At 43.3% G+C, this 21,803-nt stretch overlaps 1 protein-coding gene across 1 annotated transcript in view; it reads left to right on the forward strand.

Annotated features, from left to right (window-relative positions):
• Positions 1 to 20,440, forward strand: part of KCNAB1 (potassium voltage-gated channel subfamily A regulatory beta subunit 1) — a 259,277-nt gene extending 238,837 nt beyond the window's left edge. Inside the window, exons 11-14 of the mRNA XM_053307497.1 lie at positions 1,068 to 1,162; positions 6,882 to 7,002; positions 14,655 to 14,743; positions 15,688 to 20,440. Coding sequence (XP_053163472.1) covers positions 1,068 to 1,162; positions 6,882 to 7,002; positions 14,655 to 14,743; positions 15,688 to 15,777 — 395 coding nt within the window. The 3' untranslated portion in view covers positions 15,778 to 20,440. The remainder of the gene's footprint in view (positions 1 to 1,067; positions 1,163 to 6,881; positions 7,003 to 14,654; positions 14,744 to 15,687) is intronic.
• Positions 20,441 to 21,803: the final 1,363 nt, after the last annotated feature.

The raw sequence follows: 21,803 nt of genomic DNA on the forward strand, positions 1-21,803 counted from the left end.
TAAGTTAATTAATTAATTAATTAATTAATTATTTGATTTCTATACCACCCTTCCAAAAATGGCTCAGGGTGGTTTACATAGAGAAATAATAAATAAATCAGATAGATCCCTGTCCCCAAAGGACTCACAATCTAAAAAGAAACATAAGATAGACACCAGCAACAGTTACTGGAGGTACTGTGCTGGGGGTGGATAGGGCCAGTTACTCTCCTCCTGCTAAATAAAAGAGAATCACCATGTTAAAAGGTAATTGCCAAGTTAGCAGGGGTTAAATAAGACGTCTTAAATAAATAAGATGGTTCCCTGTGCCAGAAGGGCTAACAACCTAAAAGGGCATATATGGTAGACACCAGCTATGCGGGTGTTGGACAGGGATAGTTGCACTCCCCCTGATTGACAAAAGAAAGCCGCCACTTTAAAATGTGCCTCTGCTCAGTTAGCAGGGGTCAGACTAGGCCATTTTCCAAACAGAGACACTTGGAGATCATTGTGCTGCAGCTGGAACTCTGCTCTATAGCATACTTACTGTGATGGTTAATCCAGCCTTGTATGGGAGCTATCAGATGTATGTATTAATTTTTGCTTTCTAACTCACCCAATTCCCCTGACTCAGGGGTATACACTATATAAGCATGCTGTAATATGCAAATAAAATTAATTGAAATTCAAATACTAGTTAATTTAAATACTGAGTAATTAAAATACTATAATTAAAATATGCTGCTGCAAGCTTATATTCAGTTACAGTTTTCACACTGACTATTCAAAGCCAAATGGGAAGATTTTGCAGTGCTTTGATCTCCAGGCTGTAGCCCTCTCCAGAAAGCTAAGGATTAAAAGACCACAAATTCAGTTGTATTCCTCCCCAAATTGTGTATGAAAACAATTGTGACTTTTAAAAAACTGAAGCATTCCTACCATTGCAGTGGCAGTCATGATAAGAACAATGGTTCACAGCAGACTTGAGTTGTTTGTATAATACAGGGTTTCTGTGTGTGTAGGCAATGATGTTTGTAGTATATTGATTAGCACCATCTCAGTACCATTTTTGATTGCTTGTTCTGTAGGAGTTGGAGCAATGACATGGTCCCCACTCGCCTGTGGGATTATCTCAGGGAAATATGCCAATGGGATTCCTGAAAGCTCAAGGGCTTCACTGAAGGTACTTTGCTACGCTCAAGAGAAAAAGATGTTATCAGCTAAGGGAGGTCTCAAGCAACTGTATTTTATCATGCATTAATTTCTTGTTTGTCTTTTTGGTCAACCACCATAATAAACTTTACTACTACTATCATACATTAAGACATGTTCAATATGCGGATATAATTGCTATGGCTGACCTGAATCCCCATGATTCACTTAGGAACATAGAAAGCTGCCTTATACCGAGTCAGGATACTGGTCCATCTAGCTCAGTATTGTCTACCCAGACAGGCAGCTGCTTCTCCAAGGAATCTCTCTCAGCCCTATCTTGGAGACACCAGGAAGGGAACTTGGAACCATGCAGGTGCTCTTCCCAGAGCAGCCCCATCCCCTGAGGGGAATATCTTAGAGTGCTCACACATGTCTCCTATTCAAATGCAAACCAGAGTGGACTCTGCTTAGCAAAGGGGACAATTCATGCGTGCTACCACCAAATCTTTAGACACATCAGAATTGGCAGAATTCATTGGAACTGAGTGCATGTGGCAGCCCGTTGCTTGTGGTAAGCAGGCTGCCTTGCACATCACATGCAGGAGTCAACACAAACACCAGGATGTGATACCCAAGTACAAGATAAATACATTACCTGTTACTGGGGCAGCAAGCGCATCTTGTACTTAGGTATCACATTCTGAGGGGTCTGTATATGTTTTCACTGCATGTTCTCAAGACCAACTTCAGTCTTCAGGGGTCTGTATCTTTGGGCCCAGGGCCCTCAGATGCAGCTTGTTGAGGGCCACATGAAAGCCGGAAGCCAGCTCTGTGTACTCCACTTTAAAATATATGCAAGAGCTGGTCAAAACAGAATGGGACCCCCACTTCTTAAAATGGGAATATGCTGAAAGATACACAAATATATGCTCTTCATTCTTGATGGGTACCACAAATCTTTGGCTCAGGGGTGGGGCCATCCCTCAATGGCAGAGCATCTGCTTTGCATGCAGAAGGTCCCAGGTTCAATCCCTGGCAGCATCTCCAGGTAGGGCTGGGAAAGATTCCTGCCTGAAGCCTTGGAGAGCCGTGGCTGGTCAGTGTAGTCCGGCAATCCATCATCAGGTATCCATAGCTGGGCACACAGGATCCCATAAGAAGCTCCTCTGCATGTGGCAAACTGGAACTAGGGAGTCAGGGAAGGCAGCTGTTACAAGCAAGATGATCATATGAGGCCTCAGTATGGCTGAAGAAGAAAGCGGAGAAGCCTACATCCTGTGTACAATATTTGGCGCAAGAAGTTGCTTTGCCCTATAGTTGCCTATAGGAAAATTGATGGCACAGGGTGGATGTAATTGCAGGATTTTTCTCAAGTACCCCTGATAGATGCTTTTCAGATAGCCTCAAAGGCACAAGTAGCATTGCTTGGGAAATGCTAGGTGAAGGGATGTGCTTTCTTTGTTAGAGAAAAAAGCACTTTCAGGTAATAGATTTCAAATTTATTACAGGCTTATGGGCAAAACTGCCTTTTTCTTAGGAGAAAACGTCCAGACTTACTTGTAACTGAAAAGCAATTTGTCTTGTAGTAAATTTACGTTGCTTTGATAACAGAATTCTAAGGTTACCAAGGGGAGAAAGTTGACTTTTTGCTTTCCTTTGCAAAAAGAGGGTTCTGTATATCCTAAAGTAGTTAATGTGTGCAATGAATGCTAGCCAGAAAGTAACACTGAAGCATTTGAATGGATTAAGATTTTATAAACTGAATTTTAAAAAGGAAAAAGAGTCCTCTACTGCCAGTCTTAACTTCAAATATGTAGTTGGTATTGTTAGAACATTCAGCAGCCTGGCTCCCATGCAGAGATTATCCAAATGAAAGGAAAATGTCAATGTGCTCCTTCTTACTATGGAAGTCAAAAGAATACCTTTATGGTAACATTTGGATGTGTGAGTAAAGTGGGTTCAGATTCTGCTTTCATTAAATGCTCGTAGAACATTCAAATTTTTATTTAAAATATTGATATCTGCCTTGTTTCTTGACAACAGGCCTCCAAGGCAGATGACAGTACGACACAATTAATACACTGTGGGGAGCATCCAGACTAGTTAATCATGACTGAGCAACATTGACTAACTTTGTATGTTACAAATAAACATAAACATCGTCATCATCATCATCTTCATCATCATTGTCATCATCAAAAAATAATAGCAGCTACTACTGCTGATGGCTGACATGATAAGAAAAATTACCCAAAGTAGTCCCGTTGAAATTAAAAGGACTTATCTTAACTTGTTAGCCAGTAGTAGTTGATATCAGCTTAATATGTTGTGGGATGGGGGTGGGTTGTTTTCAAACCCTCATTTTTTTTCCTTGCGCCTCCATCAGTTTAAGGTGATTTAAGGTGTTAGACTGAATTATGTGATGGGCTTTTGCAAATGAAGAGGTATAGGTATAGGAAGGGCCTCGAGAGATATTAAACATAATTATGCAGAAGTGCATCATTGCACCAGATCTTGATGCAAGTCAACCATTGGCTAATTGGATGCCATTGATAATTACGAGTAATCGATTACTGAATTAGTTATCAAGGAGAGTTGCTAACCATGTTGTTTCTCAAACTAACAGTTCCATGTTTTCTTCTGCCACATGGTTTCTGAGAGACTTAGAGAAACCCAAGTCCCATTTCATTTATTTGGGAAAGACTTGACTATCTGTTTTATTATTTAAGAAATACTTAACTATTTGGAACTTCACTTGGCAAAGCATGCTCTGACTTTATTTGGTTTCATAAAAGAGTACCCAAGCAGCTCAACCTCAGCCTGTCACAAAGTCTATTTTATTTCTTTTCTGAACCACTATATCTGATGATACTTATGCCATAGATTCTTTCTAACCAATCACATGCAAAGGAGCTGACCTAGGCCACCACTGACATAAGTTCTGCCCTCTCCTTTTTCTAGTAACAAATAGAGCTCTACTCACCAGCAACAAGAATAGACGGACCAGATGCCAACCTTTAATAGTTGTGTAGAAGAGGAAATGTTGGTAGATCAGCCAGAAGCTGCATCTCCTAAAATTAACTTCACATCTGTTAAAATAACCCCATCTTCCTGTGCATCTGGTCATCCTAAGCAAAAGATTGAGCCTACGGCTCTCTCTCCTAGGTTAGAGAATCTCTTTGATGGCCAGTGAAGGCCTTGCAAACGGCAGTGTGGATTGGGTCTAAAGGGCAACAGATGCCCCCTTGTCTGCTTTTGGCCTGCTCTGAAACACCCAGATCAGTGTTCCCTTTTCTTGCCTCATTGGCTGAATCACGCTGCTATGCCAAGCACAACTTGTATGCAGAGTTACTTTTAGGCATTTACAAAAGACATTTAACAAGGACATATTGACATGCACAGCCCAGATGCCTTCCCTTCTTGCTGCTACCGTCTGCTTAGCACCACCTGTTATCTGTGGCATATTGCCACAGTTACACACCCTTTCACAGCAACCCTGTTTGACATTTTGAAGGATGGCAAAGCACTCAATCTCTCTGGTATATTTGAAAGCAACCTTACAAGCTCAATGTGTTCATTTCAGAAAAATACATTTGTCCTGTCTCGGAGATCCTGAGAGCTGGTCTAGGGAGAACTGGTCTTGTGCTAGCAAGCATGACTTGTCCCCTTAGCTAAGCAGGGTCAGCCTTGGTAGCATATGAATGGGAGACTACATGTGTGAGCACTATAAGATATATTCCCCTTAGGGGTTGGAGAAGCGCATGTAGATTACAAGTTCCTCCCTGGCATCTCCAAGATAGGGCTGAGTGAGATTTCTGCCTACAGTGTTGGAGAAAGTCTGTGTAGACAATATAGAACTAGATAGACCAATGATCTGACTTTGTTCCTATCTACAGACAAAAATTTTGCTGGTTAGTTGAAATGGAGACCTGTGAGTTAGATCTATTGGCCATAGTCCAACATAGAGTTAGACATGTGTTAAATCTATTGGATCAATGGACTGAGAAGTATCAAACTCTGTGCTGGAAAGTCCCTATTGAATGTCATATTAAACAGCCCCCACAAAAGAATAACCACCCCTGCCTTCGGAGGTTGCTTAATCAGGGAAGAGAAGCCCTCCTGTCCGTAGGCCCTGTGCTGGATAGTAAAGAAGTTATGAACTAAGTGTGGTCCTTCCTTCAATCGCTAGACACTGAGCACTTACCGAAAGTAATCCCAAAATGTGCCTCCTGTGCTGACTTAGAAAGAAACATGCATGCTAGAACATTGCAATAACCACAATCCCTTTATTCAGTAGGGCCGATTCAAATGACCTTTCCAGCTAGCCCCATTCCCATGTGATTAAGACATGAGCCAGCATGTCTCCCCCACCAGTGTGCAGTTCCTTAATTATGTAGGGTGGTGTGGTTCATCTGAATTATCCCTTGCCCGTGCTGCAAATACTAGGGATATAGGAAGCTGCCTTCTACCAAAGCAGACCCCTTCAGTATAGTCCATTTAGCTCAGAATTGTCTTCACTGGCTGGCAGAGGTTTCAGGCAGGAGTCTTTCCCAGCCCTACCTGGAGATGCCAGGGAGTGAACTTGGGACCTTCTACATGCAAGCAGTTGCTCTTCCACTGAGTTACGGCCCCATACTCTAAGGGGGATATCCCCTGGTGGCGCAGTGGTAAAACTGCCGCCCTGTAACCAGAAGGTTACAAGTTCGATCCTGACCAAGGGGCTCAAGGTTGACTCAGCCTTCCATCCTTCCGAGGTCGGTAAAATGAGTACCCAGAATGTTGGGGGGCAATATGCTAAATCATTGTAAACCGCTTAGAGAGCTTCCAGCTATAGACCGGTATATAAATGTAAGTGCTATTTCTATTTCTATTGCTATTGCTATTAGAGCAGACGGTGTTTGCAGGTAGTCACCCATCCGAGTGCAAAGCTGGGGACAGACTCTGCTTAGCAAAGGGGACAATTCATTTTCACTACCACAAGAGCAGCTCTCCTCCCCTCCTTTAAAGCAGTATTTGGAGCACATGTAGAGTGGCGGTTCAAATGAACCACCTCTCATCGAACGAAGAAACGGTTTTGCTGGAGAGAAGCATGTATGCTTAATCACATGGGATCGGAGCCATTCGGAAAGTATTGTCCGAATTGGCCCATAAGTTCTTACTGTCTTTGGTGTGTACAGCAGCACTTAGGTCTTGGGTTGGTTTGGGGTTGGTTTTTGAAAAGGGTGCTTTTTAGAGTCCCATAAGGACTGCATCCTTTATAAGGATAGTTTGTACAGCTAAGGTTGTGTTCTCTTGTGTTAGCTTCTTAGCTGACTTTAATTCCCTCTTGGCAGCTTTACAGTATCTGTTAAATCACAGTGTTGAAAAGCAAATACTGTCCAGAGAAGACACTCTCCTGAGCGGCCCTATATGTCATACTCACCATAGGAGCCTGCAGAACGTGGCCACCCCTTCCCCATCCATTTTGTTGAGTTTAATACAGCGCCACTACATAGGCTCAGGCTTTCATGGAGTGAATATTGCCTCCCCTGCTGATGCTTGCAGTGAAATGCTATGCGATGGCCTCAGTTCACACAGTGAGTTGCTCATCCCCACCGTGAATATAACATGCAGACTTCTCGAATAAGGCTCTAAAACTGCAGCGCTCCTCTCTGAGGGCAAGAGTTGAGGGCTACAATCTGGGTCTGATTTAATGTCCTCCCTTTTGTGCTGGCTCGCTTTAACATACTTTTGTGTTTGCTTACCAGTGCTACCAGTGGCTCAAGGAGAAAATTGTGAGCGAAGAAGGAAGGAAACAGCAGGCGAAGCTGAAAGACCTCTTCCCGATTGCAGAACGCCTGGGATGCACACTACCTCAGCTAGCAGTTGGTGAGAAGTTCTAGACGTTTTGTATTTCCCCATTCCTTAGTTGTCAGCACTCTTTACTTGGTAATTAGCAGTCCCTGCTAAGTGAGCAAAGAGGCACCTTTAAAAAGTAGTTATTCTCTTTATTTAGCAGGGGGAGAGCAACTGGCCCTCTCCAACCCCAGCACAGCATCCCTCCAGTGGCTGTTGCTGGCGTCTATCTTATCTTTCATTTTAGACTGTGAGCCCTTTGGGGACAGGGAGCCATTTTATTTACTTATATCTATGTAAACCACTTTCAGAATTTTTGTTGAAAAGCGGTATAGAAATATTCATTGTATTAATACTCACAGTTGGGTTGGCATTGTGAGCTTGTGGTGCAAGGGCATGGGGCATCCTGGAGATACCCCCGAGCCCAGGAGGCTGCAGCCTTGCAGCCTCCGGGTCGGGGTCTACTCATGTGTCGCTGCTCGCCGTGGCAACCTGGAGAGACCCCCGAGCCCGGGAAGCTGCAGCCTTGCAGCCTCCCAGTCGGGGGTCTACTCATGTGTTGCTGCTCACTGTGGCAACACACGAGCAAAACACTGAGGTTAACAGAGCATTCACTCCGTTAACCTTGACTAAGGGGAGGGGGAATTAGCGGGGTTTGCTGCCGGGAGCCGTGTGGCTCCCGTTGCCACACACAATTGCCAAAAAGCAGGCTAGGCTCCCTTAGCCTACTTTTTGGCGATTGTGAGAATCGCCTCAGTCTCTGCTCCCATTACTAGGCCCCAAGAAACATCACAAGTACTTTTTTTTCCTATTTAAGTCCCCAAATGAAGCATACCTTAAAAGCATATTCCCTTGGGGGAACATGTGTGTTGCAAAAGCTACATCTAAAGTACCCCTGCTAACTTGGCAAAGAGACACCTTTTAATGTGGTGATTCTCTTTATTTAGCAGGGGGAGAGTAACTGGCCCTATCCACCCCCAGCACAGTACCTCCAGTGACTATCGCTGGTGTCTATTTTGTGTTTCTTTTAGATTGTGAGCCCATTGGGGACAGGGTTCCATCTTATTTGTTTGTTATTTCTCTCTGTAAACCTCCCTGAGCCATTTTTGGAAGGGCGGTATAGAAACCGAATTAAATGATGATGATGATGATGATGATGATGATGATGACACCAGAATTAATATGTGAAAGAGCAAAGAAAATTAAAAATTGGACTGCACCAGGCAACAATGAACTGCATGGCTTTTGGCTTAAACACCTAACAAGCCTTCATAAACAACTATCAAAACAGTTCAATCACATTTTGCAAGGAGGTGATATTGAACAATGGTTAACCACTGGGAAAACTCATCTCATCATGAAAGACCCAGCAAAAGGTGCAGTTCCAAGTAATTATAGACCGATAACCTGCCTGCCAACCATGTTCAAATTATTAACTGGAATAATAGCAGATGAAGTCATGCAACACTTATTAACTAACAAACAGCTTCCAGTTGAACAGAAAGGAAATTGCCCAAACACCAGAGGCACAAAAGACCAGCTGCTGATTGACAAAATGATTTTAGAAAATTGCAAGAGAAGAAAAAGCAATCTAAATTTTGCATGGATTGACTACAAGAAAGCCTTCGACTCATTGCCTCACACATGGATACTAAAATGTTTAGAAACAACTGGTGTCAGCAAAAACATTCAGATATTTATAAAAAAAATCAATGAGCATGTGGAGTACACAGTTAACAATCAATGGCAAGACACTTGGGCAGGTTAGCATTAGAAGAGGTATTTTCCAAGGGGACTCACTTTCCCCTCTGTTGTTTGTAATCGCCATGACTCCACTTTCACAAATACTAAACAAAACAGGCCTCAGAAACAAACATCTAAAACATCAAGTCAAATCAACCATCTGCTGTACATGGACGATCTGAAGTTGTATGGAAAGTCCCAGTCAGAAATCGAATCACTGCTAAACACTGTCCGTATATTCAGTAGCGATATAGCAATGGAGTTTGGACTAGACAAGTGTGCTGCATTAATAATGAACAGAGGGAAAATAACAAAAACAGAAGGAATAGAACTGCCCAATGGAAGCAAGATCAAGAACCTGGAAGAGAAAGAACATTACAAATACTTGGGCATTCTCCAGGCTGATAACATTGCATACACTGAAATTAAAAGAAAAATTGGAAGTGAATACATTAGGAGAGTTAGAAAAATCCTCAAGTCCAAACTCAATGGCAGGAACACCATACAAGCCATAAACACCTGGGCTATACCTGTTATCAGATACAGTGCAGGAATAATAGACTGGACCCAGGCAGAGCTAGAGACGCTAGATCGTAAGACCAGGAAAAGAATGACCATCAATCATGCTCTGTACTCCCTCAGTGATGTCGATAGGCTATACCTCCCTCGCAGCTCAGGTGGAAGAGGAATGCTGCACGTCCATCAAACAGTAGAGGAGGAGAAAAGAGGCCTTGAAGAAAATATCAAGGACAGTGAAGAAGATGCACTTCAAATGGTCAAGAACGCAAAACTATTCAACACCAATGAAACAAAGCAGGCCTACAAGAAAGAACAAGTCAAGAACCGAGCAGAAAAATGGAGAAATAAGCCACTGCATGGTCAATATTTGCACAATATAAGTGGAAAATCAGACATCACCAAGACCTGGCAATGGCTTAAGAATGGCAACTTGAAGAAAGAAAGAGAGGGTTTAATACTGGCTGTACAAGAACAGGCACTAAGAACAAATGCAATAAGAGCAAAAGTCGAAAAGTCAACAACAAACAGCAAGTGCTGCCTTTGTAAAGAAGCAGATGAAACCGTGGACCACCTAATCAGCTGTTATAAAAAGATTGCACAGACTGACTACAAACAAAGGCATGACAAAGTAGCAGGGATGATACACTGGAACATCTGCAAAAAATACAAGCTACCTGTAGCCAAACATTGGTGGGAATATACAATTGAAAAAGTTGTAGAAAATGAAGATGCAAAAATATTATGGGACTTCCGACTACAAACAGACAAACATTTGCCACACAATACACCAGATATAACTGTAGTCGAGAAGAAAGAAAAACAAGTCAAAATAATCAACATAGCAATACCAGGGGATAGCAGAATAGAAGAAAAAGAAATAGAAAAAATCACCAAATACAAAGATCTACAAATTGAAATTGAAGGGCTGTGGCAGAAAAAGACCAAAATAATCCCAGTGGTAATTGGTGCCCTTGGTGCAATTCCAAAAGACCTTGAAGAGCACCTCAACACCATAGGGGCCACAGAAATCACCACCAGCCAATTACAAAAAGCAACTTTACTGGGAACAACCTATGTTTTGCGACAATATCTATAATAACCAACAGTATTGCTGATAAAATTCAGCCATCCCAGGTCCTTGGGAAGGACTCGATGTCTGGATAAAACAAACCAGTCAATAACACCTGTCTGACTGTGTAAACAAGAAATAATAATAATAATAAATTGACAAAAAGCTAGAGTCCCTTTTTTCTTCAGGGAATTGTGACTCAAACTAAGTGATTGCCTAGGTGAAGTCAAGGTAATCAGCAAGATAAACAGCAGCTTGTAAGCACAGGTTTCTAGGGCCGCAGACAATCTGAAATTTGGGGCTTATGGAGAAACCTGCCTCTGAAAAGAACACACGGCATGGATGGGACAAGTTATAAATAGTTCAGGTGCTCAGCATTTTTGAGCCCTGAGCAATGTATTTAAAAGCCTTTCCTGACCTCTGGTGGCTTTTCTTCTACTATCCTGTTGTTATCTGTATCTGAGTCAGTTCACATGCTTGGTTATACCTAGGATAAGAACAGTCCTGCTGGATCTGGCCCAAGGTCCATCTAGTTCAGCATCCTGTTTCACATAGTGGCCCACCTGATGCCTCTGAGAAGCCCACAGGCAAGAGGTCAGGGTGTGCCCTCTCTCCTGCTGTTGCTCCCTTGCAACTGGTACTCCGAGGCATCTTGCCTCTGAGGCTGGAGGTGGCCTATAGCCATCAGACTAGTAGCCATTGATAGACCTGTCCTCCATGAATTTGTCTGCCCCTTGTAATAAGGAGCCCCAAATTTTTAATAAGGAGCCTCAAACTTACAGTCTCTGGCCAAGACCCTATTCTGGCCTCCAAGAGGTGCCATCTGACCATCAACTGCCAAGCACAAAGGCAAAAATAGGTGTGGAGTAGAAAAGGGCAGGCCATGGGCTATCACCCCATACTCCCTTCACAAACTAGTTCTTGACAGCATCCTTGAACTTGTTTTAACTTCTGAATTGTTTGCACACTTAATTGATTTGAAATGATTGAAGTGAACTGAAAGAGAAGTAACTGTTCAAAACTGTCGGTTCTTGATTCTCTTCTTCCTCATCCTGGGGTAAGTGAATATGTACAGAGGAACAAAGTTGCTATCCTTGGTGGCTGGAGTTCATAGTTCAATAGAATAGAAAAAATCCTTTCTGCTCCCACGTTTTGAGCAAACAAGGGGAGTTGCTCCTCAGATGCCTCACAGGCATTTCTTTTGTTCCAATATACATTTTTCCTTGATGGTGCCACGCTCCTTTTTCTTCTGGTTATCTGTTGGGAATTCTCTCCGGTAAAGAAACCCTTTTTCATTATAGCAGAGTGCACAGAGGCACAACACAGCGGATTTGGTTAGACATGCGTGTATGCTGAGAGTAAAGTAACTCGGAGCCAGTTCATAGTTTCAAATCAATATATATGGCATTTATTAGAGAACTCTATTCTAGACAGGAAAGTGAGGAGTTAGGCTCTCTAATCTATCTATCTAGCTGGATGCAGATGGATTCTGCATCTCTGCACACATGGTGCAGGGGAAGGAGCTTGCTTGCATGTTGCGAGGTAGAAGGAACAGGAAGAGAAGGGAAGAAGGAAGTGGCTGGAAGGAAGGAACTCCCTAAGATTAGCAATCTACATACCAAAGGGATAGTGTCAGAGCAGTAGAGAAGGGATGACCAATGTCTTGATCCTCTAGCCCTCTGACTCACTAGTCTGTCCTCCTATGTCACTGAGGCAAGGGACAGAGCAAAGTCCTTCACTTCCAACATTATCAAAGCTTTGAGCATCAGAAATGCATGTACAAAGTGGCTCAAATGTTAACACATGAACATGTAAAGTTGCCAGATACCAAATTAGACCATTTGGGCAATTCAGCCTAGTACGGTCTCCTTTGAGTGGCAGCATCTCTGGCAGGCATGCTTCCCAGCCTTTCTACCTGAGTTTTGTTGTTGTTTGTTTTTAAACTGGAGATGCTAGGAATGCAATTTGGGATCTTCTGCGTACAACACATATATGCTCTACCATTGATCTATGGCCCCTTGACTAATTTCCATCCACCAGCTGCTGCAGCAAAAGTGCTATCCTTTCCAGAATGCCTTGCACTTTACCCAGCAGTAACACAAGCCTGTCTATAGAGTGCAGATATCAAAGCCCGATTCACATGTTATGGTGAACACTCATACATTCTGTGTACAATGTACACAGGTACAGATATTCACATGTTATATTGAATGCAGGTATAGCAGTACGCTTCCTATATGTATCCTGCATTTCAGGGGTCTGTACCCAGGTTTACTTTTTTAAATTAACACAGGAACAGTCTACACAAAAAACATGTATGTGTGCACAGACATCAGAATGCAGGCCCAAAATAATATCTGAATGCTTGAATACAGAGTCATCGGACTATCATACTGCATCTTAAACATAGTACCTGCTGCATAATCTTTAAGCAAAAACAAAATCTGTTATGGACAGCAGCAGCACAGCTGAATGGGCGAATATTATAAAATTATCATGAGCTGGACTTTTTTCCTTTACTGCCTCCTCTTGTAGCATAGCTCCCTCGTAACAGCTGTGTGGTCCTGATTGACGCAAGCTGCTAAAATATAGTTAACACAGCACAGGGATTTGAGAGAGGCCATTAATCATTTTTAACTGTGTGTCTTTTCTGTGCCTTGCCAAAAACGCAATTTAAATGTTTCAAGCTGATGATGGGGTAGGAGATAAATGAGCCTATGAAGTTCGAATAGCCCTAGAGACATCACTCCTTGCTGGATTTTTTTTTTTTTAAACCCACTAATGCAGTCAGGTGAGGAATAAGCTAGGGAATCAGATGACTTCAGCTGGAAATCCGATTTTGCTGGGTTCAGGGTTCTGATTGGGCTTTCTTTGCTTGCTTGCTTGCTTGCTTGCTTGCTTTCTCAAACCATTGAAGGAAGAAACTTATGATCTGCAATCTGAAAGTAAGCAAAAAACAGTTCTTGATGACAACGGAAGTTTCACCAAAACTAGCTACATATTATGACTCCATTCATCTTTCATCATTGCCTGCATTCTAACAAGTGCAGATGTTCTTTGGTTGCGGTTATTTAATTTGTTTAGATTCAAAAATATATTTATTGTTTAGATTAATCACTAACTTAAGGCACGTTTTCTGCCCTCCAAAAAGTTGTTGGTAATTGATTAGCCAGCATGGCAGCTCTAATGGGCACTTCATATAGATAGAAACCTCTTAGTTGAAAATGCTCAGGCTCAAACTGTCTCAAAGTATCTGGAGGAAGTTAAGAACATAGGAAGCTGCCTTATACCGAGTCAGACCATTAGTCCATCTAGTTCAGTATTGTCTACCCTGACTGGCAGTGACCCTCCTAGGTTTCAGGAAGGATTCTTTCCCCACCATACGTGGAGATACCAGAGACTGAACCTGAGATCTTCTGCATGCAAATGTTTAGGCCCTGTTGGGAATTCTCTCTGGTAAGAGATACCCTTCTATTACAGCAGAGTGCACAGAGGCAAAACACAGCAGAGTCTGCCAAGGCATGCATGTATGCTGAGAGTAAAAGAAACTTGGAGCCAGTTCATAGTTTCCAGTCAATATAAGGAGTCTTTATTGGTGAACTCTATTCTAGATAGTAAAGTGGAGAGATAAGATCTCTAATCTAGCTAGCTAGCTGAATGCAGAGGGATTGTTTCTGCATCTCTGCACACATGGTGCAGGGAGAGAGAAGCGTGTGTGTTGCAAGGGAGAAGAAAGGATAGAGGAAGAGGCAAGGCAGGCAGGAAGCAAGTCCCTGAGAGTAGCAATCTACATATCAAAGGGATAGTGTCAGAGCAGTAGAGAAGGGATGACCTATGTCTTGACCCCTCTAGCCCTCTGACTCACTAATCTGTTCCCCTCTGTCATTGAGACACGAGACAGCGCAGAGTCCTTCACTTCCAACAGGCCCCACCCCTAAACTTCTCCAAAAGTGGGGAGCAATTACCTGAGCTAGATGGACCAAGTGTCTGATTCAGAATTAAGCCACTTCAGGTGTTCATATGCCTTCCTTTGAAGACTCACTGTTCTAACTTGCCACACAGGGTACCATTAGGAGCTTCTCTCAGAAAATGTTAGGGAATGCCATAGGGCATGCCCTAGTTTTTCAGTAGCATTTCTTTAACATGTGAAGTGCTATATAGGCTGGTTTGACATCACAGCAGTGCTGAAAGCCTTTGTATGTTGTTTGGGTGTCAGGCACGCTGATTCAGACAAAACCCTCCATCCAGAAGCATCCTTGATCAACAGGTCTTGGGCCATCATGAGAGATGGGACTGCATTCTTCACTGACAGCAAGCAATGCCTTCAACAGCTGTATGTTTTCTATGTTTCCAGCATGGTGTCTACGCAATGAGGGTGTGAGTTCTGTTCTCCTAGGATCTTCCAATCCAGAACAACTCATAGAAAACCTCGGTGCCATACAGGCAAGTACAACACTTCTCTCTGTGACTCGTGGAAGCAGCATTAGTGATCTTCAAACCATGCTCAAATGAGCTTCATTTGTAGGATATTCATTCATTCATTCATTCATTCATATTTACGTCCTCTTATCATGGTACTCATCAGCTGCGGTGGCGCAGTGGGGAAGCAGTTTGCTTGGACTGCAAGAGGCTGTTAGTCCAAATCCTCACTGGTGTGCTTCCCAGACTGAGCCTAGTAAATATATTTGTAGTCACCTCTAGCTCATCTCATACTTCATGGGAGATGGCACAGGTAAACCCCTCCTGTATTCTACCAAAGACAACCACAGGGTTCTGTGGTCACCAGGAGTTGACACCGACTCGACGGCACACTTTTACTATACTATAATGTTTACTATAATAAAGCAGCAATATAGAGAGGTGCTGAAAGGCATCATCTCATACTGCACAGGAGGCGGCACCGGTAAACCACTCCTGTATCCTACCAAGAAAATCACATGGAATGTGATCACTAGGAGTCGACACCGACTCAACGGCACAATCTTTTTAATCATGGCACTCAGAGTGGAATATGCAGGGTTTCTAGGAATAGACTAGCTTAGCTTCAGCAAGGTGGCTGTATCATGCACCTTTAGACCATACCCCTGGACTTTCAGATACAGCACAGAATTCAGCGTTTGTGGGCAAATGCTGGGGTTCCTTTGGAGCAGAATCATGGGCACTGGGTGGGGGGCAGCTGCCCATCCATCTTTAAACACACACACCCTGGACTGAGCCCATTGAATTCAGTGGGGCATTCTCCCAGGGATGGGGGTATTGGTTTGCTGGCTTTGCCCCTTGCCCTGGAAAAAGTCATGTGAACACCCATGAGCAGAAGTTTAACCTTTTTAAAGACACAGAGTAACCCTGGGTAATGTACATGTGTGTTTCATATTTTATGTCCACAGGTTCTTCCGAAGATGACATCCCACATTGTGAATGAAATTGATAATATTTTGGGGAACAAACCTTTCAGCAAGAAGGACTACAGATCCTAATGCATTGCATGATTAAACCGGACTGCATGGCTAAAATAGCATCTGTACATAGTACAGTAATGAAACCATACTATCCAGTTATAAGTAGATTTATGCAGCAGTTTCTATTGTTTACTGGATCCTTCAAGGCGGTGTGCTCTGCCCAGATTCAGAAGCACAGCTGATCTCTCTGAAGAACTGAGGTTGTCTTTGCTCTTTCTTGGTTTTGACTCAACTGCTCCTGGACTAAATGGAAACCTTCCAATGGGAAGTTCTCCTGAGCAAGCCCCATTGAAATGAGACATGCACAGCAGTGCAGTGCCATTCATGTTGATGGGGCTTGCGCCGGAGAACCTCCTTCTGGATTGTGCCCTGTTACTTTCATCTTAGTACTCCCTATTTACGGAGTGAAAATACACTTGTAAAGAAACAATAAAGATTTCTAAGCTTTAGGTACTTGGAAATCAAAAGAAGGATGTACAGATATATTTTTTCAATGAACAAAAGCCAGATACAGGTAAAAGCTTTAGGATAAAGATGCAAAACAGACTATTTCAAGTGTAAAGATTCTCAAAGCTTTCTCAAGGATGAATACGTTCCAGATTTTTTTTCCAGCTGCATTTTTTAATGCAGAATTTTGCTCTAGGTTAGTCCAGTTTGGGCTCTGGCTGAAAAAGGGCTTTCCATTCAAAGTCATAGAATTAACTACCAAATTATTAGGGCTGTGCGAAGCAGTAGACTTGACTCAGGATTTGTCTCAATGCTCTGGAGGAATCTCCAATTCGATCCAGAGCTTCAGGGAGGTTCCTGCTTGGTTTCAACTCAGTTCAAAGTTGCTGCTTCAATTTGTAGCCAATAGCAGCTCATCCTCACAAGCCGGGGGGGGGGGGCGGGAGGCACCAAACGAGGCACAGCGACTTCTGGTTCCCACCGCTCTCTTTCCCATCCCACTCCACTCCAGCGTTAATTAGAGCCATTCTGCCTGCAAGCTGGCCAAGTAGAGCTCTGCAGGCTGGTTAATTATTGACCCGCCCACACAGCTCTACCTGATGAATGGCCAACCTTCAGGCTTCCAGGAACTAGAGGCAGCTTATTTGGTGCCCTCTGGCTCATTGGAACGAGCCACTACTGCTTGGAGTTGAAGCTCACCCTTCTCCACTGCCCCATCACTCCCTTCACCCATGCACTACTTACCAGGCACAGGCAAGTCACAGGCTGGCTCTATTTTAACTTCCTGCCAACACAGGAAGTTGTGGTTGCGCAGCTTGAGTTTGGAAAAGACGCTCCCAGAAAACTTCCCCCCTCCTTTCCCCCTGAAGTCCTGGGAAAGGCATCTTGGGAACTGCAGTGGCAGTAGCCTCTGAAAGACTGCCGCTCCCAACCTATCCTGTGCCTTTTCCAGGACTGCAGGGGAAGGAAGGAAAAACCATCTTTCAAGAGCATCTTTTTCAAAGGCAAGCTCTGCAGCTGCTGCTTCCTCACTGCATTGGGAAGAAAATACCTGCTAAGTCGTGCAGGGGCTGGGGGAATAGTGAGGGGGCAGGGAAGAAATCCAAGTAGGCCAAATCGATCCTGGTTCAGCAGGGTTCAACCCAAGCCAGACGATGGTTAGATTTGTTTCTGTTCACATCGATGGTTAGACCATTGGTTTCTGTTCAAGGTGCCCATTGAATCATAGGTAAGTCAAGCTGATATAAAAATGATGATTGCTACAGAAATGGAAAATCAGAAGCCCATAATTAATTGCTTTCTTTTATTGAAACCGGCTTTGCCTTTTTTGGCAGCTTGTAGACATGGCTATTACAACTTTTATTACTTAAACTGAATTGATATAATGTACAATAAATGTATATAATGTGCAGAAGTGCTGTGCAATTTTCTGAAGACCAGATATCCTTGTAGGTCAGGGGTTCTTTATCGTGGGTCCCGACATGTTGTTGGACTACAACACCCAACATCCCCAGCTACAATGACATTTTGGCCATTGTGGCTGAGGATGATGGGATTTGTCATCTGACGACATCTGGAAACCGAGGTTAAGAACCCCTGATGTAAATAAAAACTCTTCATTTTTCCTCCCTCGTAATGTTATCAGTTATCGAACTTGATTGTGTGGGGGTTTGGACAGTAAGACTGTGTCTGTGAGCTTCATCATAATTTAACAAAATCCCAGTAAACATTTTAGTCCACTGGATCCTCCAATTTTGTTTGTAGACTGCACTTATCAGCATGGAGCTGTACGTACAAACCTCTACGGATGCTGGCAAAATTCTCCCAAGTGAGGCTCGGAAGTGCACTTCAGAGACTCATAAATGCCTCCCTCCAAGGAGCGGCAAACTTTATGAGTCCCCAAAGTTTTCAACTTGAGAGAGAATTGCTGGTTCCTTATTAAATGTAATGGAGCTCCATTATATTAAATGGGAGTCAAATGGGGGCTTTTGAAAGGCTGCACCTTGCGGGGAAAGGGGGCAGAGAAGGAACGTCATAAGAACATCAGAAGCTGCCTTATGATGAGTCAGGCCATTGGTGCATCTAGCTCAGTACTGCTACACTGACAGCAGCTCTCTGTGGTTCAGATGGGGTCTCCACACATCTTACCTGGAGATGCTGCCAGGGACTGAACCTGGGACCTTCTGCAGGCAAAACAGATGCTCTGCCTGCCACTGAACTAGAATCTGAGCGTACCCACGGGGCATTGTTTTTCCTCTCCTCACCCCATTTTCCAGGGCTCACCCCTTAAACCAAGCTTCTTAACTAAACAAGATATGTAGTACTCTCCCTCTGCCCCCCCCCGCACTTTGCACAGGCGCCATCTTTTAAAGCCTCAGATTGGCTCGCATGAGGAACCTTTCCTCTTTGGGGGGAAACTGACTTGGTTCATTTCCATGACTCCTGGGGAAGCTCACTCATCTCTGCCAAGCTCTCAGCATGTGACTACCACACTCATCATCAGCCCCAATTGTCAAGCACTGAGGCCAATGTGCACACCACAGTGGTGCTTGATTCTTCCCCCCACTTCCTCATGCTATGATGCATGTAGCTTTCTGAGCACCCATGGTGGCACACCAAAATCTGTGTGCTTCAGTTTGCATGCGCGTGTCAAGGTGTGACTTTACATCAGCATCAGCTGCCTCAAAATTGCAGCTGCCACATGCTGAGGGATCACCCAGATAGGTCCATGTCAACAACGTGTGTCTTAGAGATAGGAATAAACGAGAGCTGCACACAGCTCTGCATTTCCAGATCCTGAATGAAAGCAGCCATATGCAGACAGGGAAATCTTCTCATGGCTATGGTAGCCTGCCACATTTGCCTAGCACTGGTTACACAGCTGTATTGAATTGCTATGTGACTCTTACTCTTTGCTTTATCCCTATGAGGTATAGTTGAAAAGTTCTTCCCAGCCCTGGGTTTGAGAACATCATTTGGGCCCAGAAGCAAAGCACCATCCTAGCTTCTAGTCTGTTGAGATGAAATGACTTCATCTGTTGGTGAAATATGTTGAGATGAAATGTGGGTGACACAGAACACATCATGGTCTTTTCCTTTGGTTGGGTTGATCTCACAGTTCTCCTTATTTTGTCTGTCTTACGTTTGTGGAAAGAATCAATATGTGTGACATATGGAAACTTGCTGTGATCGTTTAAGAACTGTTGTTCTAAAGAAGGATGCAGTTCTCTTTGCCTGGAGAACCATCCCGTGGTACAAAATGTAAATGCCTTTGTTTCAGCAAGTCCAAGTTTATACATTTACTGTAGAGCAAGTCACACTGAACTCCACAGGTCTTACTTCTGAGTAAATATATAAATATGCTTAGGATTGTACCATAAGATCCTGATCCAGAATATTGAAGTGCTAGAGCAAGCCGATGACCCATTGCTAAGTATAAGAATGCCTCTGCTGCTGCTGAACAGATTTACAGTGATGTCTGCTGATTACCCACTGATCATGACCCCCAACCAGGTGATTGGCACAACCCTCCTACTAACTAGGCAAAGTTTGAAAGTAGTGGCTTGCTTGTATTTAGTCAGAGGAGAACAAGTGTCCCTTGTCATAAAGCATCCCTCCCCATGTCTGTAGCTGGTGTCTCCCTTATGTTCCTTTTTAAGCTGTGAGTCCCTTTGGGACCACATTCACATTCCCTTTGCTATGTAAACCACTTTGGAAACCTTTTACTGCTGTTGCAAAGTGGTATATAAATATTTTTTTAAACAAGTCTTTTGCATAGGAGACTGGATCTGGAAGAATGATCCACACTGATCCGTCTGTACTTTCATGAACACATACCCTTGCTGGTTAAGGGTGAATGGCTGCAGTGCCCCATATGTTCAAAAGCTTCCAGTTCTCTTTTGCAACAAACATTCCACACCTAGAAAGGTATTCTCACAAGAGGAAACCGGGAAGCTCCTGCTTATATGGGGCTCCCGCTATGCAACCAAAGTTTCCGTATCATAATTCCAACATCCAGCAAATCTCGTTTTGAAATTTTCATCCGAGAGTCCTGTGAGTAGAGCTTAACTACAGAAGGCAATGGGATCTTAAAAATGAATATACCTTTTATTTTAACATGTTTCATGAAGTCAATAGTCTGTGTAAATGAATTCCGCTGCTGTATACTAGGATCTGCTATCCGCCTTCTTTTTCTGCTTGGACACAATAAAAGCATTTTGTGCACCAAACTCAATTATGACTTTGGATTCATTAATCTGCAGCAAGGGTGAAGAACCTACATTATTGGGATTAAAACAGCACTGTGCTTTTATGACTCACTACTTTCAATGGACTTTTTCCCCCAGTAGAAGCAATCCTGTTAATCAGAATGCATGTGGCAAAAGAAACAGCTGCTTACCCTTGAGAGCACTGGGGTTACTAAAGCCAGGTTCCAAAAGCTTGTATTGCCTTATGAGGCAGCACATGGCATTTCATCGCCATTAAAATACTTCTTCTGAAAGTATCCAACAGCAGGGTGGAGGCAGGGCGTGAATGATATTTAATTCAGTTCCTTTATAGAGGTACATTTTCCCTGAAGTTTTATTTGAGGCATTTTAGATCTTACAGAAGATATAGACACAGACCAATGCTTAAGGTTTCCCCGTTTCTTCATCTGAAATGAAGTTGTGCCATCGGGCTGGTGTCGACTACTGGCGCCCAGAGCCCTGTGGTTGTCTTTGGTAGAATACAGGAGGGCTTTACCATTGCCTCCTCCCACGCAGTATGAGATGATGCCTTTCAGCATCTTCCTATATCACTGCTGCCCGATATAGGTGTTTCCCATAGTCTGGGAAACATACGAGTCGGGATTCAAACCGGTAACCTCTGGCTTGCTAGGCAAATCATTTCCCACTGAACCATTAGGTGGTACTACTCTTGTTATATTTAAGGTTTTTAGAGCTCATTAGTGCAAGTAATGAGGACTAAATTAACCCATTACCACTCTTCCAGGGGAGCAGCAGCTATTTGTAGCTAGGCTTCATCGGAAAAGTGAGGATAGGAAGGAAAAGAAACCTATGGGACTTTTGCTGTGGCCCCAAAAGATGTCTCAACCTGTTTTCCAGAGCAAAGTTACAGCATCACCATACAATGTGAGCAGAGCTTATTTCAAACAGTAATGAGCAAACAGATCAGCCTAAAGGCAGTGGTGGTTAGGAAGAAGGGAGCAGATGCTGCCAGCGGAATAGGAGTTAATCCTTAATTTCATCCAGTGAAGCAGTTTTAACTTTAAAGTATTGTGCTGCAAGTACTGCAGGAAACTACTGCAGGCATACAATTGAAAGGCGGGGTGGGTGGGTGGGTGAGTGTAGGCATTACATGACTGCAGCATAATAGATTCTGCTTCAAAGACTGCTTGTTTCTTCAACTGCTGGAGGCAGGGGGGAAGCCACAGTCTAACTTTTGGACAAGCCCGTTCAACATCAGTTTCATATTCATTTCTTTTAATTTAGAGGTTTGTACTTCTGCATATGCAAGGCTGTAGATGCCACTATCTAGTTTGTGGGCACCCTTATTTTACTTCCAATATGACAGCCACCCAACCACCTGCACTTGCT

The sequence above is a fragment of the Hemicordylus capensis genome, chromosome 3 (assembly GCF_027244095.1).
Source record: "Hemicordylus capensis ecotype Gifberg chromosome 3, rHemCap1.1.pri, whole genome shotgun sequence".
NCBI lineage: Eukaryota > Metazoa > Chordata > Lepidosauria > Squamata > Cordylidae > Hemicordylus > Hemicordylus capensis.